This window comes from Crocodylus siamensis, chromosome 15 (genome assembly GCF_052110815.1).
Source record: "Crocodylus siamensis isolate JL-2025a chromosome 15, ASM5211081v1, whole genome shotgun sequence".
Classification (NCBI taxonomy): domain Eukaryota; kingdom Metazoa; phylum Chordata; order Crocodylia; family Crocodylidae; genus Crocodylus; species Crocodylus siamensis.
Window position 1 is genome coordinate 1,778,066 of NC_143409.1, and position 26,523 is coordinate 1,804,588.

The window sequence follows — 26,523 nt, forward strand, 5'->3', positions numbered from 1 at the left end:
CCACCTCTGATCGAGATGCATCAGAGGTTAGTGAAACACAAAGCCCACAACAAAGCAAGAGGCAGATTCTTCTGATTTCTGTTTATGGAGTAGAATAAAAACCAAAGTTTTCTGTTGATTCAGAGAAGTTGGCAATGAGATAAAGAGGACCACACATGCAAACACACACAAGCATGCGCTCTCTTCAAAGACTTAGCACCCTGAGTAAGCCAGGGGATCATATCCAACAAATTTAAGGTTCAAAGACATGGAAAAATGTTACATGAGCCTGGCTGGGGTATGTGCTCCATCTCAGTAACAGAAACTTCAATGTTCAGCTTTCATCATTTTGGACGGGCAGTTCTGTAAAATCCTCACACAGCTGAACACACATGCATGCACACACATGTGCACACAAACACGCACACAATCACCCACCCCTGCTGAATAAATTGTCTGTATACTGCTGCTGTTTGGGAATTCACTGGGACTGGCCACGTATGCACAGCCTGACACAGCCCAGCAAAACAGCTTTATAATCAGTATTTACCTGCAAAGGACCCCCTTCTCCACCCCCAAGAAATATCTGCCCTATCTGCAGCTGCTGTGACATGTAAAAGGGACATGGCATCCCTCTTTATCAGCATAGAAGAGCAGAGTGGGGAGGAACTGTCACTTTAACGAAACAGTTTGTGAGCAGAAAGTAAATTGATTAATAGCTGTCAGTGTGAATTGACAGCTGCCAACCTGCTGCCCAGCCAACCCCAGATAATGGGTCAGCAAACACATTTGGAGGGCCCTGTTCAGGTGCATGTGGCCACCGGGAACCCCGGGGGCAATGCTGGGGGTGGCCTCAAGACTATGCACCTGACCACAAATCCATCCATCCCATCCAAACAGCATGGTGGAAAAGAGGTGGAAGGAAACCTAGTGGGAAAGCCAGAAAAAAGGGGACCAGGGACCTGGAGAGGGCTTGGGAATATAATGCCTCAGGGAGCAGTGGGGGAATGGCAAAAGCTCTGCCCTGCATGTTCTGCAGATTTGGAGGTGAAAGCAGATGGGAAGTCTCCACTAAACCTCTGGGGTTTGAGCCTCTGCAAAGCAGCTGCACCAGCCTTTTTAAAATGGTGCTGTACAAATCCATGTTGGACTCAGGGGTGCCTGTCTGACTCCCCTAGGACTGATCTGTCTTAAGTCCTGGGAACCTCCGAACAACCAAAGTGGACTCGGGACCTGGCACTGAGCCGCGCAGACTCCCCACGGCGGTGCTCAGCAGGGGTATAGCTGGGCAGATGTGTCTCTCCCTTAGCCCCAGTGAAATGAAAATCCAAAGAGTTTTTAGGACAAACATTGTGCCATTCCTGGATTGCGATGCAAAACGTGGCATGAGCTAAGCACTTTGGTTCCTTTCATGCGACGCATTAGACCGGACTTCTAGATGGCCTGAGTGTTTGAGATGACCACAGGTCGGGAGGTGACACCGGCTCCAGGGAAACCGGAACCCCTTCCTGGTAAATTCCAGTGGTCGTGCCAACTTTTCTGAGGGAGATGCAGATAAAATGGGTGGACGAGCCAGGAAGGCTGCAACGTCAAACAGGATGTGCCGTACCAGTGCTACGCGGATCTCCGGCGGGTCCAACACAGCCTGGGAAAGCAGCATGTGGGAACAGAACTGCCAGCCTACATGGGCCCCCCAGCATGGAAAGACTGACGGACATACCTGTCCCACAGGTCGCAGTGCACTTTGTCCAGGAGCCGTAGTGCCAGAAAAACTCTGCCGGCTGAATCTCGTTCTCATTATCGGACTCCCTGCGGATGGTGTATTGGTAGCGAACCCCCGGGTTGCTCTCCTGAAACAGCAGCTGTGAGCAGACAAAGAAACAACCCAAGTCAAGCTAATTGAGGGAAGAAATGATTTTCTGCCGGCATTTCCCAGGCTTGTCAGCACTTATTAGATGCACAGCTGGGAAACAGCATCAGAGACACCTCTGCTCATGTACAGCCCTGGGACAGAGAGAGCTGCTCAGTAAACGCGGCTCTTAAATGTGGGTTTCTAACTTGGATGTATTGTTGTCTTCAAATGCTGAAAGCCCGGAGCACAGAGACCCTGCACCAGATACAAGGCTATGCGTCTGAATGCAACAACTCCAGATATCGTCTGGTGTAAACGAGATGGCGATCTGTCCTCCTACGTGCTGTCCTGGGGATCAGGGGCAACAAATCTAGCATTTGCTGATGCTCCTGGACTGGTTCCAGCCCAGCAGTGCAGAGGAAGGAACAGGAGAGCTGGATTGGGATGTCCTGCCCACGGTCCCTGCTGGCAAATGCAGCATGACTGCACATGGCTTTGTGCAGCTACTTTTGCAGGCAAGAAAATGCTTTCAAAAGTCCAAGACTATTATGTGTGCATGGACTGGGTTGGGCTGCCCAAAGCCAAAGGCCACTGAGCACCACACCAGCTGAGCTGCATGGGAGTTGCAGACTGGGGCAGGGGGAGACGACCCCCAAAGCCAGCTGAAGCAACAGTGGAATTGGGGGAGGCGCTGCCATTGCCCAGGCTGACCCTTCGTCCAGTCACAGACTCATTGAAACAAGGGCTGGAAGGGACCTCAGGAGGTCACACCTAATCCAACCCCTGTTCCAAGCAGGACCAGCCCCAGCTACATCATCCCAGCCAAGGCTTTGTCTAGTCAGGTCTTCCTCCAAGGATGGAGACTCCACCACCTCTCTGGGTGACCTGGTTCAGTGTTGTACTACCCTCCCAATGACAAAATGTTTTCTCATATCCAACCTCAACTCCCCTTGCTGCAGCTTGAGCCCATTGCTCCTTGTCTTGTCATCTGCCCTCACTGAGAACAGTTCATCTCTGTCCTCTTTCCAGCCCCCCTGCAGGGAGCTGAAGGCTGTTATTCAATCCCCCTTGGTCTTCTCTTCTGCAGACTAAATCAGCCCATTTCCCTCAGCCTCTCCTCACCAGTCATGTCCCCCAGCCCCTGAACTATTTTCATTGCCCTCCACTGGTCTCTCTCCAATTTTTTCTGCATCCTTTCTGTAGTGGGGGACCCACAACTGGACACAGGACTCCAGATGTGGCCTCCCCAGTGCTGAATAGAGGGGAAGAATTGCTGCCCTCGATCTGCTGGCACCGCTCCTACTGAAGCAGCCCGGGATGCCGGTCGCCTTCTTGGCACCAAGGGCACACTGCTGGCTCCTGTTCAGCTTCTTGTCCCCTGTCACCCCCAGTCGAGGAAGCACAGCCTTCTGGGTTGTGAGGAAAACACATTTAAAAACTGCTCTTTGTCCGCTGAAGATTGCCAGACTCCTGGGATTTAAATATAGCCCTTTTGGCAGCACCGGGCCTCTCAGCACTATGCCGACTGGTGAGGAAATCTGCCTTTGCAAGGGGATTCTGGAGAGGGACTAGTTAAAAGATTTCCCTTTTAGTCCAAGCAGAGTCTGAGCTGCCAAGTGTGGGCCCAGAGGAGAGGTTCCCCACTGAGCTCCTGGCAGTCTGGCTTAGGTCTGTATAAATGGCTAAGATGAGAACCAAGCTCCCAGTGTTTGAGGGGAAGGTCTGGGATCAGGCCCTGCTGTGAAAGAGCAGACTCGGGGGGTTAGCGGCAGGCTCAGGGCCTGATCTCTGCTTTGCTGTCCAGAGCAGTGAGTTGGGGGGAGGCACTGAGCACACACATGTGGTTTTCTTGCTCTGAAGTCCAGCATGTGCAAAAAACTTGTCCTGAGCCCCGCAGCGCAGAGCTTTGCTGACACTGGGATTCCCTGCAGCTCCCACTCTTCCTGCACTTGTGCTGGGCAGGCAGCTGCCAGCCCCCCACAGACAGAGGAGGGATGGAGGAAAGTTAAAATACCTGGGGAAGTGCTGGCTGTGAACACTTACACAGTGACCTATCCCCACCCTGCAAGAAGGCAGCCTGGGGAATGCAATTAAAGAGGCAATGTTAACAGGAGAGGAGAGAGGCAGGGAAGGAGCAGGAAGAAAATGTTCTGGCAGCCACCAGCATTGAGCAGGGAGCTGGATGCCTGAGTGCTGCACCTCCCTCCCCACCCTGCCCTTCTACAACCCTATGCTCCAGGCAGGGCTGTCCAACTGGCAGCCTGCAAGGGGTTAATGTGAAGTCCCCAGGTTCCCACCCACTGCCCCTATCACCCCAGCTACAGCAGCAGTTGGGGTGTCTGGGCTCCTCTCCCTCCTCTGCCTTCTGCTCCATGCCCCCCTCCAGGTTTGCAGCCCACGGTGCTGGGGTTTCCATGTGCAACAGTGCAGCAACTGCTTCGAGGTTGGCCAGCCCTGTTCTCAGAGAAGATATGTGGTTGAGATGTCCTTGCTGTGAAGCGTTCATGCCGAGCAGACAGAAAATGCGGCTGTTTGTTTCAAGTTTGGCTGGAAAGGTCAAAATAGGTTTCCCCTCTCCTCTCCTTCCATTACAGTGAAATGAACCTTGCTACCGAGTTGGGCATGACAGTAGCACTTCCCCCCCAGATTGCTCCCTACTCAAAGCCTTCCACCAAGGGGTGCCTGGTTGCAACTCTTCTTAGCAAATGCGCATCCTGGAGGGCAGAGCGCAAGGTGACTTGGCATCATGCACACAGCAGGTGCGTCTACACATGCACTTTAATGTGCATTAGCTAATTTCAATGTGCATTACAGCATGATTAAACAAACATGTTTTAGTTAATGTGCACTAAAATAGGCTAATGCACACTAAGCGTCACTTAAAAACCATGCTCTTTTGTTAATGCACATGATGACAGACTAATGTGCGTTTTTTCAGTTCCTCATAATGGAGGTACTAGATTTAATGTGCATTAACTAAAGCATGTTAATACACGTGTACACACACCCAGGGCAGCATGACATGGGGCAGAGTTAAAATGATCTGTGAGTTGTAGGGGTGTAAAAATAGCTGATGCAGATGGAGGAAAAACATTGAATCTGAGATGAAACAAGAACCCAGCTGGCAAACATGGGCTGGAAGTGAGTCTCTGAGACCCTCCCCCTGTCAAAGGTGGGGCTTGTCCTTCTCAAGATGATTGAAGCAGTCTCACCAGCGGATATAAATTTACTGCGAGCTGCCTCGACTGCCAATCACTCCTGCCGAAAGCTCATGGGCTTAACGTTGTTTTCTTAGCCTAAGCACGTCCATTATCGCCAAAGCTTTGTTGTTCTTGGAACTTTGGCGGAGTCGAGGGCGTCCTTCCAAACCCTTCCTGCCGAATATCAAAATGTCTTTGGCCAAGAGGTTTGAATTACATTACAAATCCCAGAAAGCTTTCCAGAGATTTGCTGGTGGAAGGCATTCCAGACCTTTAACACAAACAAGGAAAACAATTTTGCAAAGGTCAGGACAAGGGGTCTCCAGGCTTTCTTTCTGAATATACCTTAACACTTCTGCTCCCTTGATATTTAGAACTACCCTTTCCAACACAGTGGAGCATGAGACCCAAGTGCCCTGGGTTGCTACTTGTTAATGCCACTTTGGAGACACCCTTGGGCTTTGCCTCTAGCTTGTTCCTTTGGCCTTTTGGCTGGGGCAAGCAAGACTAGGGGGCATCTGAACTCCAAGGCCTCTGGGCCTGGGGTGTGCATATAGGATGCTTGCCATGGATTTGGGCCTGGGGCTTGCATGTGGGATGCCTGTCATGGGTTTGGGAGTACCTGAAACCCCAGGCTGAAGAGCCTGGGAGGGAGGAGACTTGCTGGTGGTAGCACCTTGCAGACTTAAACCATTGAGCTCTGCTCAGCTGATAGACTTCAGGACTGATTTGACGTGAGACACGAAACTTCAAAAAAACAATGCCCTGCTTTGGAGATACTAATCTGTCCTGCTGGGTCCTCTGTGCCAGAAAAGGCACCTGAAGGTAGCATGAAAGGCCATTGCAGGCATGTAAAAAGTCTTCAGACCGTTCCATCAAGCCCTATAAGTGACTGGGAGGGTCACAGCAGCATTACGAGACTTGCTATAGGCCACTTTTTAAGGCAAAGTTAAATCAAATGAAAGCCACTAGTGGCTCTTGCAGGTTTTTGCACTGCCTATGAGTTTTGCCTAATTTATGGCTGTACTTTTGTGCCACAACATGTCAAGCAGACTTCCTGAGCAGCACGACTTGAGAGAGCCTGACCCTTCTGTGGGTGGCTGCCAGGATTTCCCTTCATTGCATCAGTATAACATGGGGCCTTCCAATCACTGGGCACCATGCAACTCGCGCTCAGAGCTCAGAAGGAACAAAGATCTCTGTACCAGGTTGGCTGTAAGGCTGTGGGGTTGGATTGGCCATAACCTCCCCTCCTTCCACAGCTGGGTGTGCCAGTGGTCCAGGGTGCCCCCCATGATGTTTTACACCCTCCTGTGACCTCCTACCCATACGACGCATGAGAGCTATGTCACTGATTTCACAGGAAAAAGAACCAAATGCTGCCTTGGCCCGGGTGAGTGACTGCAGACAGTGCAACCTAGCAGAGGATCGGGACCAAAGACTGTCCCTCCTCTGCACCCTGTCGTGCTCATGGAAGGGAGTGCTTGAAGGCTGGGAGTCTTTTGTGGCCCCAGGGTCCACCTCTCCCTTAGTGTGACACACATGAGTGTGTCCCAGTGAAAGGGTGAAGGCAGTTCCTTGCATCAGCTGCTGCTGTCATTCCCTGGTCACCAAGGCAAAGTGCAAGGGAAGGAAATGCGAACAGAGGGGGAAGATGATGGGGAAGGCAGAACTGCAAAACACAGCCCCCTCAGGACTTCTTCCCCCACCCTTGGGGGTTGGAGAGTGAGCTGCACCTCCAAGGGGCTTCTTCGCTCTCTTCTTCCTCTGCCTCCCTCTGTTTAAAGGACCCCACTCACAGAGCAGATGCAAGCTGCATCTCATGCATTCAGGGGTGGCAAGAGGATCAAAATGATCTGCACACAAGCCCAAATGCAGCTTACTCTGAGGCTTAGCTTGGGTTGATTCCCCAGAAACATCTATGTTTCACTTGGCAGGAACCTCCTCAGTGCTTACTGTTCACCTGTGTAGCTGCAGTGTTCACAGTGAACACACCATGCATCACAAGGGCACGGGAAGATCCTGGGTTTTGAAAAGTAGCGTTGTAGGTGGTGGGGTGGTGCATCATCACATACAATACGTTTTTCTCCAGTTAAAGAGAAACTAGAAGGTTTACTCATATGCTAGGGGCCTGGCGCTATGCTATTCAGTTTAAGATCAAAGCAAAAACCATTGTAACTATTGGACTGTGCATTCATTTACTAGATTATGTATTAAATTTAATAATAAACAAAACGAACTAGGCAAAAAATAGTCAGAAGCAATTGTGTTGTTAGCCTGTAGTCATTACAGTTGCATGCACGTCTCTCATTTAGATTTGTAAAACAAATTCTAGGCTTCTTGTGCATCTTGACAATGCCTCCATTTCACTGTCAGCCATTTCCACACCTGATTTAATATAACTGCACCTGCATGTTTTTAGCTAGAGCTAGAAAGAGTTTGCGGGGCTGTGAAATGGAAGAGACATGCCCAGAAACGGCTGGCAGACTGCAGAAAACAGGATAGTCTGCAGAGTGGAACATCAAGAAAGGAGAGGGGGTTGTTAACACCCACGGAGAGGAGGGAGGTTAGCAGGAATCAGGGAGATTATAGTGACCCATGAAGTCAATCCATAGCCTTAGTTCTGCCTGATTAGAAATGCTGGAGCCCCTCCCAGGCAGTTGGTTTTTGGGCAGAGCAGGAATCAAAGGAGGATGCGACTGCACCATGCATCCCCCTGGATCCGCCCCAGCAGATGTGGGATGAGTCTTGTCCTTCCTGCTGCTAAAGCCAGGGGCCGACCGCCCACGACCCCACGGGAGCAGGACTGGATCTGCAGCCGAGAGCCAGCCCACTCGGAGCTGGCTGGGGTCACAGCAGCAGGCTGCTGTCCGCTGCTCCGGCCAGGGCAGTCCTCCGCCCTGCTACACACCTGCGTGGACTCTAGCAGGGTGGACACGACTTCCTAGAAATCACTCCCTTGTCTTGTTGTGGTTCAGCCTGACTCTGCCTAGAAAGTTATTCTTATCCTCCCTAAAACGAAATGGAAGCAGAAAGCTGGACTGAAATCCGACTCCCGGCAGCACTTTTACATGGAAAGGAGGTGAAAGGCAGGATAGCAGGGGTTGTTTGCTAAACAGAGTGATTTCCAAGTAAGCACGGAGGCTCTGGCTGCTGCAGCTGAGATAGGTTTTACTGGAGCCCAGCCCTGCTCTTGTTAGGTATGTATCGAGGAGGCATCAGACCAACGTAGCTGCAAAGAGGCGGTGAAAACCCCAGTGATTTCAGATGGCCTCGGCCAGTCCCAAGACAGCCCTGCACCCTTGGGAAGTCACTGGGTGTAATGCACCAGCTGGAGGGAACCCCCCAAAGCCCTTTCTCATCCCGCTGGGCAGGGAGGGAGCAGGGGATGTTAAAGTAAAATTCATTAACTGCTCACCCTGCTCCAGGACTGGTTGTCTAAGCAAAGGGGAGACTGCATCTGCAATGCCTGCGACAAGAGACCCCCAGCTGCCCTTCCCTCCCCCATCTCCACCTCCCCACAGACCCCTGTATGCCTGTGGGGCTGGGGTTTTTACACGGGCATTGACTGCACGTTAGCAGGACTCTCTCCTTCCTCTGCTGTTTCCCCTGTTTCTGAATTTCTCCTGCCTCGTCTTGGCACGCTCACCTATGAGCTCAAGCAGAAGGCAGGGTAGAGTTGCACCTTAGAGTACATCTCTCTTTCTCTCTCTATATAGCACAAGCATATAGCATATATATATATATATATATATATATATAAAAAAATGAAGCATTTGTCTGTCTGTCTATTTGCTTACAACTCAAGAATGGCTGGTCCTATCTACTCTAAACCTAACAAAATCACTGAATTACCACCCAAAGAAAATTATAGGTGGGTTATTTTTCACTTGACCCTTTTCAACTCAATTCTCATGATTATATTGATGCTTGCCTTTTTTTGCTCCACATTAAATATTAAATATGTTGTACTATGTTCTTTACAAATAAAATATTTTTGACCTAAATATGTTGTACTTCAGAAATAAACAAACTGCAATTAGAAAAATAACCATCTGGGTGAAGAATGGGTACCTCAGCTAGTATATCTATATATCTATACCTATCTATCTCTCTATCGATATGTGTGTGTATATATCTATATCTATATCTAGATAGATAGATATGTGTGTGTGCGTGTGTATCACATATCAATAGAGAGAGAGATATCTAGAAATATAGACATAGAAAGATAGATATAGGTCTATAGCTAGAGAGATATCAGATGGCATACACACACACGCGTGCACACACACACATCTATAGAGAGATAAATAGCACAAGCTTTCCAGAGCTCACTTCATCGGATGCTGGGAAAGGATGTGCAGCATCTGATGAAGTGAGCTTCAGCTTATGAAAGCTTGTACTATGTATATATGTACTTGGGTTAGTCTCGAAGGTGTAAATCTACCTGCCTTCTACTTGACTTCAGACTAATAGGGCTGGCTATATCTGTCTGATAAAAGCCAACCATATCCCAGCAGTGGTGTCTCTGGCAAAGCTGGCTACGCATTTTTCGTTGAAATGTATGTGTTTTTCTAAACAAAGAAATACTGTTTGTTGGTTTTTTTAAATGGACAAACATCAAGAGAGTGACTTTGCCCTCATCCTGACAGAAACATACTTTGAAATGAAAATACTTTCATTTCTAAAAATTTAGGAATTTGGCCTTTGTTTAAAAGTTTATGCATTTTCAGGTGGATGTTGTAGCTCTTATTTTCTTTCATAGGGTGAGAAAATGATATAATGTAATAATTAAAATATTCTACTCTGTTTATTTTGTTGTAAAGATCATTAAGGACAGATGCTACCTAGTACTGACTTATCTTCTTTACTAGACTCTCTTTCTTTCAGGCTCAAATAAATCATGATTTAACTTACTTGTATTGCTATGGAATCAGGCAGATGTAGCAGTCACCCTGTAACAGCTGCTGCACGTTCCCCCCCTTTCAAAAGGCACATGTTGGTCCTGCTTGGAGCAGGGGTTTGGATTAGATGTGACCTCCTGAGGTCCCTTCCAACCCTCATCTTCTATCATTTTATGATTTATCCACAGCCAAAAAGACATTGAAATTTTGACATAGGCAGACAAGGTGCTTTGGGTAGATATGATATCTTTTATTAGACCAACTAAATAGTTGGGAAAATTGTTCTTTGCAAGCTTTTGGGTGCAAATAGTTGGAAAAGTTTTGGGTGTAAATAGTTGGAAAAATTGTTCTTTGCAAGCTTTTAGTTGGTCTAATAAAAGATATCAGATTTACCCAAAGAACCTTTTCTGCCTATGTCCTTAGACCAACACGGCTACAACCAACACCCCTGAAATTTTGACACACACTTTTGGACGAGTTCCGTATTAGTCCGTGCCTTTTGTAGAACTGCTGAGCTGTGCTGAAGTGTGATAGGCTTTCTCCTACAGTGGAAGTTCATATTTTCAAGGGGAAACAACATAAAATTCACTGGTATGTTCCCCTTTTTCATCAGCAGTTACCTAAGGACTCCTGCAGGCACGAACGCTACAGCATTAGGCAGCAGCAGCCAGATTCAGAACAGAGGACAGGCAGAGCAGCAGAGTGGCTCTGCTCCCCACACTAAATAATCGGGTTGATAGATCTAGGGGACAGGCAAAGCTAAGGCTGTACTCCCCCCTTCTTCCCCACAGCAATTCCTAATGATCCATATTTGAATGGAAGAGCGTTCAAGAGGGGGCCGAATCAGCCACACACAAATCATTTCATCCTCAGCTCCTCAGCGGTCTGACACTGCAGCAGTCCCTGCACAGAGGAAGGGGTAAGACACGGCAGGTTTTTTGGAGCTACTAATTGGAAGGAGGGAAGCCAGATGTTAAATATCTGAGAGGTAGTTTGCCCTGTTAGTGTGAAGTCAGGGTAAATATGCACCTTCTAGACTAACTCAGCAGGCTATATAGAGAGCATAAGTGAACTTGAGCTCATTTCATTGGACGTTAAATATTTATGTTAAATATCTGCCGAAGGACACAAAGCGAGAGCACTCATGGGTGTCTCTGCCTGCTTTCCTATCACCGCTCCCGGTGGGTGACCCTGAGTGTTAGAGGACAGTGTTTCAGTGCGGCTGGCATTGGGTCTGCCCTTGGGTGAGGTCTGGGACATGTGTACCCCCAGGCTGGGCAGTGGGAAAGGGTGCACTGATACACTTGGCACTAACAGCGAAAGCCCGAGTTAGACCCAACTACCCTCTAGAAATCTCCCTCACCCACCCACGCGCACACACACACACACACACACACAAAGATCTTGCACATGCACATGCACGCACACACACACAAAGATCCTACACACACACACACACACACACACACAAAGATGCCTCCCCACACACACATACACAGTCATTTTGAATGGTTCCCACAGTCCCTTTCCCCACTACCACATGAAAATAAAACCCGAAATCTCCCCCCAGCTTGACCCACAGCCCACTTGGGTCACAGCAGCAGGCCTCTGCATGGCTTTCAGCACAAGGATCTGAGATGTACATTTTAAGACTCCTCAGTCCAGCATCTCGGGCTGCACATTGTCACCGCACCCCGACATTTCCCACCAAGACAAATGGCCAGGCAAGCCTGAGCCTGGTGTCTGCGTCAAACATCGTGGAGCCTCTGGGCTTGCACAGGGCCCTTGCTCCTTCCTGGGATGCGATGACCTGCTCAGCCCCAGAAAGCAGCATCAGACTGGCTTGGGCGGTGAAGGAAATGGCAAAGGGCAATTTCCCATCATAACTCAAGCTCCAGCTGGATGGACTCAGAACCACAAATAAGAACCAGCCCCCACAAAAGCCAGGGCCTCCTAGCTCTCTCTTGCAGGCTCAGCAGGAGGGAAAAGCAATCCCATGCATACAGTAAATGCAGATGGGGTCCATGAGGCCACAGCCCGAGGCCACAAGGCAGCTCAGAACAGATTCCTAGGGTGCAGATACAGGGGTTGGAAATCAGAGGCTGGCTGTGTGTGCTGGAGACAAGAGGCCAAGGGAAGGAACTGTAAGCGTGTCCACAAAGAAGGACAGTGTTTCTTGGGTCCTGGGCTCTCAGGAGGGGCAGACGGAGTTTTTGGGCTGCTGCTTGTGTCTCCTTTCCTTGGCAAGCAGGGCTGCGTGATCATGCATCCTTTTGTTAACGGGCAGAATCGCACCAAAGTTAGACTCGAGTCACTTCAGCTACTTGTCCTCCTCCTGGAAGCAGCCCTGCAAGGCTCTACACTTAGCTCAGCCCCCTGGGGCAGCGACTTAACACAAAAGAGAGGCAAATCTGTGTCTGCAAATGTTCCTTTTTGCTGCTCATGCAGAGCAGACAAAAAAAGCCTCTGCATAAATGTGGGACATGATGGATGGGTTGGTTGGTGCTCTGTCCTGATTAACAGAGGCTCCTTGGCACTGGCTTTGCCCTCACGGCCACGACCTACCATTACCCCTGGAAGTGGGAGTTGATTACCAGTGTCTTTGACATCACAGTGCGCGTTACACTTGTCTAGTCAGACACCCCAGGGCAGCCGAGGGCTGAACCTCACTCGCTGCTCTTGGGTTTGGCATGATGCTATCAGGTTGTGATGCTGCACTGCAATGGGGTGGGACGTCACATCCCAGCGCTGTGGCCCTGCGTTGCAATGCAATGAGACAGCACTGTAATGACAGACAACCCTGCCACGTTTTGGAAGTGCAGCCTCGGCCAAAGAGCCTGAGGTCAAAGCCCCGCTTCGACCCTAGGGCTCTGGGCCGTCCATTAGTAACTCTGCGAGTCCCTCTCTCTCTCTAGCCATGAAAAAGTCTTCAGGAAATACACAGGTCTTTTAATACCCTCCTTCCTATGTAAATATTTTGAAGAATCAGATTACTTTCAGCTGGAAAGAATAGAGGCCAGAACCACCCACGGATTTGGAAATACGTGTCTCAGGTCAAACGTCTCCTTTTGGCTGCTAGTTGCATTTGTTCCCAAAGAAACAGGCTTGTTTTTGAGTAGCAATCAAAGCACCAGTTCCCTCCGAAGCCCTGACCTGTCCCCTGGACACAGCACGCTCCTCTGCAGAGAAGTCCCCTCGGTAGCCAGGACCACTCCAGGGAAGGGGGAGAAGCCAGCACAGGACAGCACCATTCCTTGGAAAAGATGGTGGTGCTGGAGATCAGGCTCTGCAGAAGGCAGGTCCAAGTGCTGCTAACCCCAAATGGCATTACCATCTAAGAGCAGGTGCCAGCAAACACACTTGAGATGGAGCAGGGGGCAAGACAGCATCCGTTCCTGGGTTTCACCGTAGTGTCCCCAGCATGGCTCAGAGGCTGGGTAGCCGTGTCCCTGGGGGCAGGCTTGCTCTTGCCGTGCAATGCGTAACTGCACAAAAGCTGATTGACTGGAGCAGCTGCTGCAATTGGATTCAGAAGGGAAAATCCAAATCATTGCACTGGCTGCAGTTACTATGAGCTGAAGATGTTTTGCTCGGCCACACCAATTGGAAACCGTACAGGAAGCAACCGCATCCACCTTGGCTTGGCCTGCTGAGGCATTTGCTCTGCTTTCAAGCTTAAAGCTTCCCTAATTGAGGGGAAGGAGGATGGAAAGAACTGGTAAAACACTGGGACTGTGCAAATCCCTGCTGTGCTGCACGGTCCCTGGGAGTCTGAAATCACAGGGCTGGGGCAGGGATTTGCTCACCGTGCACATGCATATGGCACCAGTGTCCCGATCAGAGCTGGAGGCAGCGTCACAATGTTGTTACTACTACTGATTAAAAAATATGTCACCGATGAAAGAGAATTAGCTGCTGGCATTTTGCGAAGTGTGAGTTTGCACACACATCCATCTCCACCAAGCAGAGCTTTGCACGCACTGTGTGCTGCTACCACAGCAAGACAAAGCACCGCTCAAGTACCTGGATCCAGACCGGCTCCACCGTGGGCCCAGGGGACGTGAGGTTCTCCCAGTTGCCTGTCCTCTCGTAGGTGAAAGTTGTCCCAGCCACTTTGTAGTCCCCGTTCCACTGGATGGTCCAGCCGCCATTAAGGAAGTATTTCTCAGGATCTTCGCTCCTCAAAGCCAGAAAATTCCCAGCTTCTGCCACCTCTTCGATCCTAATCTCACGGGCTCCAGTGGGAATCATCCCGATGTCAACATAACCTAGGGATTTCATCACATGTCAGTCTCAGGCAGTCAAGGAAACACTGGCAGATAAAGCAATTGCTTCTGGTCCAGCTGCTAAAGTAATAACAACCAGGGTGGATTTGAGCTAGTGGCATCAGTACTAAAATGTACTAGAGTCCTGGTGAGATTGCTTTTTCTTTTTAACATGCTGCAAGTTTTATTTTATGTTGAACCAGGCTGGGCTTTTTCTCCGCAGGGATTATAAAATCACAGACAATGAGGACTGGAAGGGACCTCAGGAGGTCACATCTTGTCCAACCCCTGCTCCAGGTGGGACCAGCCCCAGCTGCATCATCCCAGCCAAGGCTGTGTCTACTCAAATCTTCAAAAACTCCAAGGATGGAGACTCCACCACCTCTCTGGGGAAACTGTTCCAGTGCTCTGTGACCCTCCTAGTGAGAGAGCTTTTCTTAATATCTAAACGAAACTAGATTTTCCTTCCTGCAACTTGAGCCCATTGCTCCTTGTGCTGTCACCTGCCCCCACTGAGAGCAGGCCAGCTCCATCCTCTTTGCAGCCCCCCTGCTGCTATTCCACTATATAAGGGTGGATATTTAACTACAGAATGACAAATATCCCTAATGACCCTTGTCAAATGCATTTAGTGTACTTTTGCCTTGTCCCCAATGGAGATGCCAGCCCTCTTACACCTTTGGTTTAGCAGAAGCCATAAGAACAGTCCCAGCACTTTAAAAACAAGTCAGGGCTGTAGGAGCAGGGGGTCTCCAGAGACAGGTTTCCTCGGATAACTCTGAATCAGGAAAGTAACTCCACATCCGTCTGTGCTAGGGGCTGGATCTTGGTCCCATTGAAGTCAATTACAAAGCCACTAATTAATAACTGACTAATCAAGGACCAAGATTAAAAGGCGAGTTCAAGCTTTTTGTCTCTAGCTAATGAAATGGGTGCCATCAAAGGAACTTTTTCTATAGCTTCCTGAATGCCCCAGCCACAGCCCCTGAGAGCAAGAGCATGGGCACCAATTTATTCGGTCTTTCCCCTGCAGCCCTGACTAACAGCCTTATTAACCAGTGCCTGTTTGTAGCCCAATCCCTGACTGTGCTGCTGCTAGAGGGAAAAACTACATTTGCAGATGGTGGGTATTTATTTTAAGAACATTGTTTAAAACTACCCAGCCTGAATCTTTTCCCTTTCATCCTCAAATAGGCAAGATCTTCATCTTTGACTTAACCTCAGTCACTGCCTTGCAGTGAAGGGTCCTGGCACTTCAACAAGACGGTGTCGTTGTGTCCCTGCTTAGAAAGGAAGCACTGTCGTTGTCTGTCTCGTTGCAAAAACCCTCCGCTGAAGGTCTGGTGGTTTCACAGCCTGCACTGCCTGTGTGAATGCTGCTTACAGAGCCCACAGGACCCCCTTTCCTACGAAAAACCATCAGTCCTCTCTCATCCATGTTTGCTCGGTCTTTTGGGTCTCATCCCCCTCTAAAAGAGCCCCGTGGCAGGATGACTGCTTTGCCTTCTCACGCAGGCAGCCTTACCCAGCCCCTCGCTCTCCTCGAATGTCTTCTTCACTGTCTGGCAGGCGGACCCATCACCGTGGCACACACCGCAACGGTCCTCGATGGCGTTGGAGTCAATCTCGTAGTCGCATCCCACATTCTGAAACACAAGAGTGCCTGCGGCTCAGACTCAAGACCCACCCTCTTCACAGGCCCCTGGTTTCTGGCAATGAGAGGCCCATAGTTGTTCTAGCACAAAAACAATATGATAAATGCAAATGGTTTCTAGTTCTTACAGAGTTAGAAAATGCCCAGCAGCCCAGACGGCTCTAATAATGGAAGTGGAAATGCATGGACTAGGATGCTCTCCATGTGCTTGCTTCACTCCCTTTCTGGGCCTGCCTGTGAGCCTTTATCTATACTTGCAATTCTTTCCATTTTCTACATGTTTTGTACAAAAAGGCGGGGGGGATAGGGCCTTGTTTATAAATATCCAGTCTTTCTCTATCCTACTCTTCCATGGGGAATCAGCTTTGTGGCAGAGAAATGTTGAGCTCTGCTGCACATTCATGCCAGAGACCCTACTCCCACTGCTTTCCCGATGCATCTTCTGTGCAATGCCAGAGATCCAGGGCTAATGACACCCTCCTATTCTGGGTGCTGGGGCCAAATGCGTCGCCTTTTGGTACCGCAGGAATCCGTCTGATTCCAGTTCAGGGAAAGCTCTGGACTGAATGCCCAAAGGGGCCCTTCTGTGCTACTAGAGGGCTAGATGCACTTGAGAGCAACAGAGACCCCTTGCCCTTGGCACGTGAGGGAAGGAATGGTGTTATTTTTTTGCTTCCGTGGGAGCTGTTCAGGAAGTTAGTTTAATGCTGGTGTCAAAGACCAACATGGTGCCAGCCGCTGAGACATGAAACAGATAGGACTGTTGTGTGTGCTACAATGGGCTGACGGGTCTTGGCAGGCAGTTTTCAGTTCTCACTTCCACTTCAGTGTGTCACTAAAAGTTTGTGCCCCTTGCGCGCTTGTGTCAGCCTTCAGATGCTGCCCATAAAGCGGACGAGCAGAATGGTGTGACTGCCACACCGCCACTGGGCAACTGGCTCCAGAACAAGGAACAGGGAACGTTTCCATGAATGTCTTTGACATACATGGCTGCAAGGAAACTGGCTGACTTCCCCTGCTCCGGATGGCGGGCATGAGCCCAGCTGCCCACCCGGGCCCGGGGACGCCGTGTAGCGGTGCTGCTATCCTGCACTTGTCGGCTTCCCCCGCGCACAACGAAGTCCGGAGCAGACAGTGCCACGTTTCCTCTGCTGCATTGGGAGCCAGCCTTTTTGGGGGGTGTCTCACTCCCTGAGTGTCATTCTGGTCCCCTTCCCCTGCCCTGCCTGTGATCTGCTTTCTGTTCCCCGCCCTGTGCTCCTTATCTGATCTGCTGCTCTGCTTTTTGCTCCCTGCCCTGTCGGATGCTCTGCTTTTCACTCCCTGCCCTGTACTCCTCGTCCAATCTGATGCTCCACTTTCTGCTCCCTGCTCTGCCTTCTGTTCCCTGCCATATCCACGGCTCTGCTTTTTACTCTCTGCCCTGTACCCCCATCTGATTTGCTGCTCTGCTTTCTGACCTATTTTCTGCTCCCTACCACACACATGGCTCTGCTTTCTGCTCCCTGCCTCTGTCTACTGCTGTGCTGTCTGCCCCTCACTGAGCTGCTGTAAGCCCACACACACAGGCTCTGCCCCTGCCACTGGTGGCACACATGCCACGGATTGCCCCCCCTACTCTGCTGAGTCCCACTTCTCTCTCCAGTCAGCAGCCGTGAAGACCCTCAAGGCCACTCAACGTTTCTGCCGCTGCGCTGCTCCAGGTAGTGCTGGCAAGTAACTCGGCCACCGGCAGGAAGCTGAGCATTTCTTTCCTCCTCCCTGTCCAGGGGAATTCCCCTTCTATGCATTTCCTCCCACACGGGGGTCAGAGCGGGCGGATGAGCAGGTGGCTCGACCCCATTGCTGGCAGCGCACAGGCTAAAGCATCCACCCTCCACCGTGCGGCTTGCACTAATGCAGCATAAACAACACACGCTCCCATTCCCGAGCTCGATCGCTCAGCTCAAGCCGACCCCAGGGCTCCCACCCCTTGCACCCAGGGTGGGAGACAAAGCCGGGTAGGCCAGAGCTGGAACATGGTGCCAGCACAGCAGAGCTGTGGCGCTGCTCTTACACCCAGCACACCCAGGCCGTGAGACGGTAGGCTGAGGAGCAAGAGTGAGCTCACCAGAGGTTTCCCAGTGCTGGGAGGGCAGGACAGCCTGTGCCTGGGTGGTCTGCAGGGTCATGCAGCTGGTTGCCATCCAGGCCTGGAACGAGGTGCGGCAACGGGGCGAGGGCCGGGGAATGAACTCACCAGGCATCCGCCCCACCGCTTGGGGCTCCTGGAGGCAGACACTTGACCCCACGCAGGCGGGGAGCAGCAAGCAGTGCCCGGGCTGGAGCATGGGGGGATTGCCACGTCCCAGCCTCGGGGGACGTGTGCATGGTGCATCTGAAAGTGTCTGCACCCGCAGCTGCTCTGGGGAGTGGCTGGGTCGCAGGCTCCAGGCATTTGTCAAGGGCAGGAGGTGGGAAGGAGCTCAAGCTGAATCATCTATAAGTGCCCTGGCCTTGAGAGCAGGAGCGACTGTCAATGGCAGCCCATGAACTACCAGAGACTAAAGCTATGGCTGAGGTTGGTCCATCCATTGCAAAACCAAGACACCCTGAATGGCTTCCTAGGCCTGCGACTGAGTGCTCATCTGATACCATCGGGATGCTTTCCATTAAATCCAGGGGTGCTGGCCGAGGGCCTATGTCCGTGGGCCAGAGCAGGACTTAAGAGGCTTTGCTCTGTGAAGACACTTTCTGCTAAAATGCAACGGGTATTTACTCTGTCCTGAACCTCGGGATTACCGATCAGGGCATAGGGGCGCTGTGAGAGCAGGATGTAGCCCGACGAAGCCCCATTGCCTTTCACTGAAAACTAAAAAAAAAAGCCCTGTGGGGTGTTCAGAGAGGCTCGATCTGTCTCTAACCAGGTGCATTTTACTAGGAAGATATTTTGTGTAGCAGTTATAATCAGCTCTCCATCAGCCCGGCCTCCCACTGTGTCTGCCCATGCTCTTTCTGGACGGGCTGCTCAGCGAATTGCCTCTTGAGGCTGTCTGTCCTGCCTTCCTCATCATCTCATGGTACACTTCGGACCACAGGAGGTCACATCTAATCCAACCCCCTGCTCCAAGCAGGACCGGCCCCAAATACATCATCCCACCCAGGGCTTTGTCTACCCGGGTCTTCAAATCCTCCAAGGATGGAGACTCCACCACCTCTCTGGGTGACCTGTTCCAGTGCTTCACCACCCTCCTCATAGTTTCATAGTTTGTAGGGTCGGAACGGACCTGACCAGGACATCTAGTCCGACCCCCTGCCATGGCAGGAAAGACTGCTGGGGTCAAACGACCCCAGCAAGATGTTCATCTAACCTCCTCTTAAACACCCCCAGGGTAGGGGCCAGCACCACTTCTCTTGGAAGCTGGTTCCAGCTCCTAGCCGCCCTGACCGTGAAGTCGCGCCTCCTGATATCTAACCTAAACCTGCCCTCTGCCAGCTTGTGACCGCTACTCCTGGTCACTCCTGGCGGTGCTCGGGGGAACAGGGACTCCCCCAGTGCCTGCTGGTCCCCCTGACTAGTTTTTAACAGGCCACAAGATCCCCCTCAGCCTTCTCTTGTGGAGGCTGAACAGGTTCAGGTCCCGTCGCCTCTCCTCGTAGGGCCTGCCCTGCTGCCCCCTGATCATGCGAGTGGCCTCCTCTGGACCCTCTACATGCTGTCCACATCCCTCCTGAAGTGCGGTGCCCAGAACTGGACGCAATACTCCAGCTGCGGCCTGACCAGTGCCGCATAGAGGGGGAGGATCACCTCCCTGGACCTGCTCGAGATGCATCTGTGGATGCAGGACAAGGTGCGGTCGGCCTTCCTGACCGCGTCCCCACACTGCCGGCCCACGTTCATCTTGGAGTCAATGATGACCCCCAGATCCCTTTCCGCCTCCGTGCTGACAAGAGGGGAGTTCCCTAACCTGTAGGTATGGTGTCGGTTGTTCCTCCCCAGGTGCAGCACCTTGCACTTGTCTGTGTTGAATCCCATCCTATTCTCGTCCGCCCACCCCTGTAACCTGTCTAGGTCTGATTGTAGCCTGTTGCATCCTTCTAGTGTGCCCATGTCCCCCCACATCTTACTGTCATCAGCAAATTTGAACAGGGTGCTTTTTACCCCCCTCGTCCAAGTCACTGATGAAGATGTTGAACAGTGCGGGCCCGAGGACCGAGCCCTGGGGGACCCCCCTGCCCACATCCCTCCCATCCACCACCACTCTCCAGCCAGTTGGCGACCCAGTTGACTGTGTGGGTGTCGACACCACAGCCCCCAGTTTCTTAATGAGAACGGGGTGAGAGACAGTGTCGAAAGCCTTCCGGAAGTCCAGGAAGACAATGTCCACTGCTACCCCTGCGTCTAATGATCTGGTGATCTGATCACAAAAGGCCACCAGGTTGGTCTGACAGGACCTGCCACTGATGAACCCGTGTTGGTTGCCCCTAAGCATGCAGTCCCCTGCCGGCCCCTCCTGGATGTGTGCCAGCATAATTTTCTCAAACACCTTGCCTAGGATCGAGGTAAGACTAACCGGCCTATAGTTTCCCGAGTCCTCCTTCCTGCCTTTTTTGAAGATGGGGACTACGTTGGCCCTCTTCCAGTCCTCCGGTACCTCACCAGAGCACCACGAGCGCTCTCTCCTCATGAGAGAGTTTTTCCCAATATCTAACCTCAACTTCCCGTGCTGAAATGTGCTGAAATATTCCCTGCAACCCCGTGTGCTGGATGGGAATCAAGGATGGGAAGTGTCATTTGTGCACATGAAAGCAGTGATGATGTTCATCATTACAACGTGTGTTTTGAGCAGGCAGAGTCTCCACTCTCCCTTCATGCTCAAGAACATGGACCAGAGAGCACTGCCAAGCACCCCCAGCTCTGGCTTCACCTTTATTTAGGAGATCTCTGATGCAGGGACTTTGCTGAGCTAGGTTCCTATCTATCCCTCAACAACTCTTGTCCTCAAAGACTCACCCGGAGGAGAAGCTACAGGCTTCTCTACACCTAATAGTGCGGCACATCTCTGCAGGGTCCCAAAGTCACATTCCCTGAATCCCAAACGTACCTTGCAAATACCATTGATGCAGATGTCCCGGCTGCCGTTCCCGTCATAGCACGGAGTCCCATCAACGACGGCATCGCGGAGCTTTTCCGCAAAGTAGTCGTCTTCCGGGCGGCAGTGCAACTCGCACAGATTCACTGGGGGTCCAAGCAGATGCTGAGCAAACCCAACAGGCCAATAGTATCTGCACCCTTGTGTCCACCTCCTCTTTCCCCCCCACAGAGGCAGGACTCGATCTCTCAGGGCTTCCTATGCTTCCTTGAACATCTCAGTTAAACCTACAGTCATGGCTGTTGATCTCTGTTTAAAATACTTCTAAAGATACCTGAATTGTGATGGCACTGAAAGCTAACCCTACCTGGCACCGAGCATAGACTCTGACCAGGAATAATGAAAACAGTTCATTAATAAAAAAATCCACTTAAAAGAGCCCTCTGGCTCTGGAAGTAATACTACTACTACTACTAATTTAAAAAAAAAAGGCTCAGCAAATGTAAGGTTGACTTACCGTTGTGGAGCACGGGTGTCCACTTGTGCAGCTTCCCCTTGTAGAGCATGGGGTCAAACTGGCTGCACTGGAGCTGACGGAAAGACGGTTTGTCGGTGGGGCACGGCTTGATGTTACAGATACGAAACCGCTTCCTCTCACCGAGACAGTATTTCCCACCGTACTTTGGCCTGAGATCCCACGGGGGGAGAGACAACGGTAAATGAGGGGATGCAGCGCATGAGGATGGAATTTGCTACCATTTCACAGAGTATAAGGGGCGAAGATGAGACCTCATCTTTTAACGGAGCCCTTTGTGGGGCACTAAGATCCACATAGTTTGCCCCACCTGCTATTCATTCCTATTGCATCACTGTAAATCCGGAATAACCTCCCTGGAAGGAATAGGGTTTCCCCAGCACAGCAGAGAGCATGGAGCCCACCCAGCGCTCGGATCCATGAGGGATGTTTTGGAGGGACAGATGCAGACCTGAACATGCCCTTGGGACAAGGGCAGGGGGGAAGGGAGGCTGTTTGGAGCTAGCTATTTTGGAGAGGAGACAAGGCTGGATTTGAGTTTCTACATCCTGGCAGACTGGGGTCTGGGCTTTGGTTCCAGCCTCTTGCTTGTGTCAGTAAATGTGATTTGCTTGCTTCCAACAGACCAAGAAGCAGGAGAGCAGAGGACACATCTTCCTGCAGCTAACAGACCCCAAGAAGAAGCACTGTGGGAGAAGGCTCTTTGTGCTGTGGCAGGCAGGCGCTAACAACGCTGTACTTGTAACCACATCCCTTTCTAAAGACATTTATTTATTCCGGGTCTGAGCCTTGCTGGGGTGCACAGACTTTTGCATTGGGGTCAGTAACTATAGAGCGGGTTCTCCAGTAATAATAAGCCCATGAAAAAAAAGCCAATATTTCAGCTTAAATGCAAAGCCAGGAAACAAGGTCTCTGCAAGATGACCATACCTGGATACATCATTCATTTCTAGATAAATTACCTTGCTGATGAGGTAATCACTACCCTGGCTCAGGGGCCTATTGGGATTAAAACTTGACCTTTGGCTGGCTATTAACACTGCAGATCAAGGTTGGCTCTGGCCAAGGGAAGGCTGTCGGGCTGCATTACTGTGCTGAAAGCCCCAGCTCTCGGGTTGAGAGATGACATCATCCCCCCAAAAAGAGGAAGCATTGTCTGGCCTCTTGGAGGGACCTTTGATCATGGGGAATAAATCCTTTGCTCATCTTTCAGCAGATTCTGTTCACAAATCAGCCCACTGAATGCTGGCTTCTAGGCAGAAATGAGCGGCACCAATTAAAAAATAGCAAAGCCACAAGTTAGTGCAGGGCTCTTTCTTCTTCCCCACCCTGGTCTGCAACAATAGCAGCCTTCAGAAGCAAATTCCCCGATGAGCCGATCTGCACGGACTGCGAGATGACAGGCTGAGGTGCATGGCTGCGTCCCAGCTGCAGGTGCGAGTGCCACGGCCCTTTCTGGCTGAGCCTGGGCACTGCCTGTGATACTTCAGAGAAGACTTGTCATCCCAGTGCCAGCTGGTTGTGGGACAGCCATTTTCCTACGCTGCTGTCACACGCTGCTGCAGCATGGCAGGGCTTTGGGTCCTGGCACTGGAGGAGTGCCCGTGGAAGGTCACTGCTTTCTTGGGCTTTGCTGTAGAAGAGCAAGCGCGAGGAGCAAACATGCAGCTCTGATGGGCAGTCTGGGCTAGGACACATGAAAGGGGATGGTTGTGTTTTCCATTGCCCCAAGAGCTAGCCACAACCCAACTTGAGGCTTAGAGCTGCAGTGTTCACAGCCGGGCCCTGCTGTAAACACGACCCCAGAGGTAGTGGTGCCCGGATCATACAATCACAGACAACAATGGCTGGAAGGGACCTCAGGAGGCCACATCCAGTCCAACCCCCTGCTCCAAGCAGGACCAGCCCCAACTACATCATCCCAGCCAAGCCTTTGTCTACCCGGGTCTTTAAAACCTCCAAGGATGGAGAGTCTACAACCATTGGGGAGCCTATTCCAGTGCTTCACCACTCTCCTAGTGAGAGTTTTACCTAATATCCAACCTCAACTTCCCTTGCTGCAGCTTGAGCCCATTGCTCCTTGTCCTGTCATCTGCCCCCACTGAGACCAGTCCAGCTCCATCCTCTTTGCAACCTCCTGCAGGGAGGTGAAGGCTGCTTTTAAATCCCCCTCGGTCTCCTCTTCTGCAGACTGAATCAACCCACTTCCCTCAGCCTCTCCTCACCAGCCCTGTCCCCCAGCCCCCCAGCTGGACTCTCTCCAATGTGTCCACATCCCTTCTGTAGTGGGGACCCACAGCTGGACACAGCACTCCACATGTGGCATCACCAATGCATAATAAATTGGAATAATTACCTCCCTCAATCTGCTGGCAACACTCCTACCAATGCAGCCCAGGATGCCATTCGCCTTCTTGGCAACCACGGCACACTGCTGGCTCCTGTTCAGCTTCTTGTCCACCGTTATCCCCAGTTCCCGCAGCCTCTCCTAACAAGTCATGTCGTCCAGCCCCACAACCATTTCCACTGGACTCTCTCCAATTTGTCCACATCCTTTCTGCAGTGGGGGGGCCCACAGCTGGACACAGGACTCCAGATGTGTCATCACCAGTACAGAATAGAGGGGAAAAATCACTGCCCTCGATCTGCCGGCAACACTCCTACCGATGCAGCCCAGGATGCTGTTAGCCTTCTCAGCACCAAGGGCACGCTGCTGGCTCCTGTTCAGCTTCTTGTCCCCTGTCACCCCCAGGTCCTTTTCTGCAGGGCTGCTGCCAGCCAGTTGGCCCCAGCCTGCACCGGTGCATGAGATTGTTCCCTCCTAAGTGCGGGACTTTGCACTTCTCCTTGTTGAACCTTGTAAGATTTCTTTTTGGCCCAATCTTCCAATTGTCTAGGTCACTCTGAATCCTAGCCCTACCCTTGGTTCTCCTGCGAAGCCTGGGGGAGCTGCACTGCCCCAGGATCTCCTCCCCAGCCATTGTATGCATGGGAGCTGTGTGCTCTGCACCCCTGCTGATTGCTGCCCCATTGCAGGGGGCCTGTGAGGCAGTGGTAGGGCTGTAGCCCAGGCTCCTTCTTGTCTGCTCGTGGGCTTCTTGCTTTGATGAGCAGGTGATGGGACAGCAAGTGCCTGCTAGCCCAACTAGCTGTGCAGGGAAGAGCAGACTTGTCCCCTGCCTGCCCCAGGCAAGCACTTTCCACCTGGGCCATAATGCCTGGTTGGAACTCTGTGCCCCTTCCCCGGATCCAGCGGGGTCTGCAGTCTCATACCCGGGGGCAGCTAAGACTTCTGATCTGTCAGTCTACAAAGCAAACTTGCAGAGCTGGGGACCGAGCCCACGTGAGCTACCCAACCTGTGCTCCACATGTGTCAGAGAGGAGTCTCTAGGTGCCACACTGCCACTGAGGGCAGTGAGGAAGGATCACAGAGTCACAGAATCACTGAGTCGGGAGGGACCTGGACAGATCATGGAGTCCGACCCCTGCCAAGGGCAGGAAGGAGCGCTGGGGGTGGGAGGGCTCATAAGACCCCAGCCAGGTGCCTATCCAGTCTCCTCTTGAAGATCCCCAGGGAAGGCGAAAGCACCACCTCTCTGGGGAGCCTGTTCCAGGCTCTGGCCACCCTGACAGTGAAGTAGTTCTTCCTAATATCCAACCTAAACCTCTCCTCCCTCAGCTTGTGGCCACTGTTCCTGGTGACTCCAAGGGGGCCGGGTGAACAGACTGTCCCCGAGTCCCTGCTGGTGGCCCCTGATAAGGCTGTAGGCAGCCACAAGATCCCCCCTCAGTCTCCTCTTGCAGAGACTGAAGAGATTCAGGTCCCTCAGCCTCTCCTCATAGGGCTGGCCATGGAGGCCCCCGACCATGCGAGTGGCCTCCTCTGGACCCTCTCCAGGGTCTCCACATCCCTCTTGAAGTGCAGCGCCCAGAACTGGACCCAGTACTCCAGCTGCGGCCTGACCAGTGCCGCATGAGGGGGAGCAAGACCTCTCTGGACCTGTTAGTGATGCCCCTGTTGATGCAGGACAGGGTGCAGTTGGCTCTGCCTGTTGCTTCGTCGCATTGGCAACTCACATTCATCCCGGAGTCAATCCTGACTCCAAGATCCCTCTCTGCCTGAGCTGCCAAGAGGGGCAGCCCCTACCCTATAACCATAATGCTGGTTCCCCCTCCCCAGGTGCAGCACCCTGCACTTGTCCTTGTTGAACTGCATCCTGTTCAGGATGACAGTCCCCACTCAAATGCCAGCATGGTCCATGAAGACTCCCGCAGGTGCAGCTGGTCCTGGGCTTGGATGCTGGGTCTGTCCTGTTCCTGGCACATCACTTGAATCATGTGACAATAGCAATGTGTTTTAAACAAAGCCCTATGGTATTTTATTTTCCAGATGCTATTTTTTCGGAATGACAAAATGACAAAGGGGCATGTCAGCCTCTAAAAAGGGTCAGAAGCAGACGATTTGAATCTAATTAGGTTTTGGGGGAATATGTGGCAATGGATATTGGAATTAAGGGGGCACTAAGAAATCTTTATTTAAAAAAATAAATTTACAAATAGAAGTGATAGAAGCTGCAACGTCTAACGGACTGTCATCAAGGATTCTGCCTGGTTGTACCTTTTACATTTCCCTTTCCTTAGAGGATGCAAACTCCCTCATCCGCTCTGTGGTTGTCCCTAACCAGCTTTCCTTTCCTGTTCTCAGACCGTAGCAAACCACTTCTATACGTTCTTGATGAGGCTTTCAAAAACTTAAGAAAAATCAGGGTTACTACTGAACTCCTTGCATCTTGACAGCACTGTGTCAGTGTTGCCAACATGACCACTTTTGTGGCTTGGCTTACGATACTTTAAAAACAGTTATTAAAGTGAAGCATCAATGATAAGCCTTGAAGTCTGAAGCCTTTCTCCTCTCTGAGATTTCACTCCAGAATCATTATCTGTTGGGGACCCTCTCCTCACCTACATCCACAGAGAGGCTCTTCCTCATTGCTTTCAGTGGCTGACAATATTCTTTACAAGATAACACAGGCAGTTATATTGCACTGAGCCATCTGCT

At 51.3% G+C, this 26,523-nt stretch overlaps 1 protein-coding gene across 2 annotated transcripts in view; it reads right to left on the minus strand.

Moving 5' to 3' along the window:
- Nucleotides 1–26,523, minus strand: part of ADAMTS7 (ADAM metallopeptidase with thrombospondin type 1 motif 7) — a 161,489-nt gene that overhangs the window by 84,762 nt on the left and 50,204 nt on the right. For both annotated transcript variants that reach the window (XM_090029355.1, XM_090029354.1), the window contains exons 12-16: nt 21,447–21,616; nt 20,942–21,075; nt 15,729–15,849; nt 13,962–14,206; nt 1,700–1,841 (exon numbers count right to left, since the gene is read on the minus strand). In XM_090029355.1, coding sequence (XP_089885481.1) covers nt 1,700–1,841; nt 13,962–14,206; nt 15,729–15,849; nt 20,942–21,075; nt 21,447–21,616 — 812 coding nt within the window. The remainder of the gene's footprint in view (nt 1–1,699; nt 1,842–13,961; nt 14,207–15,728; nt 15,850–20,941; nt 21,076–21,446; nt 21,617–26,523) is intronic.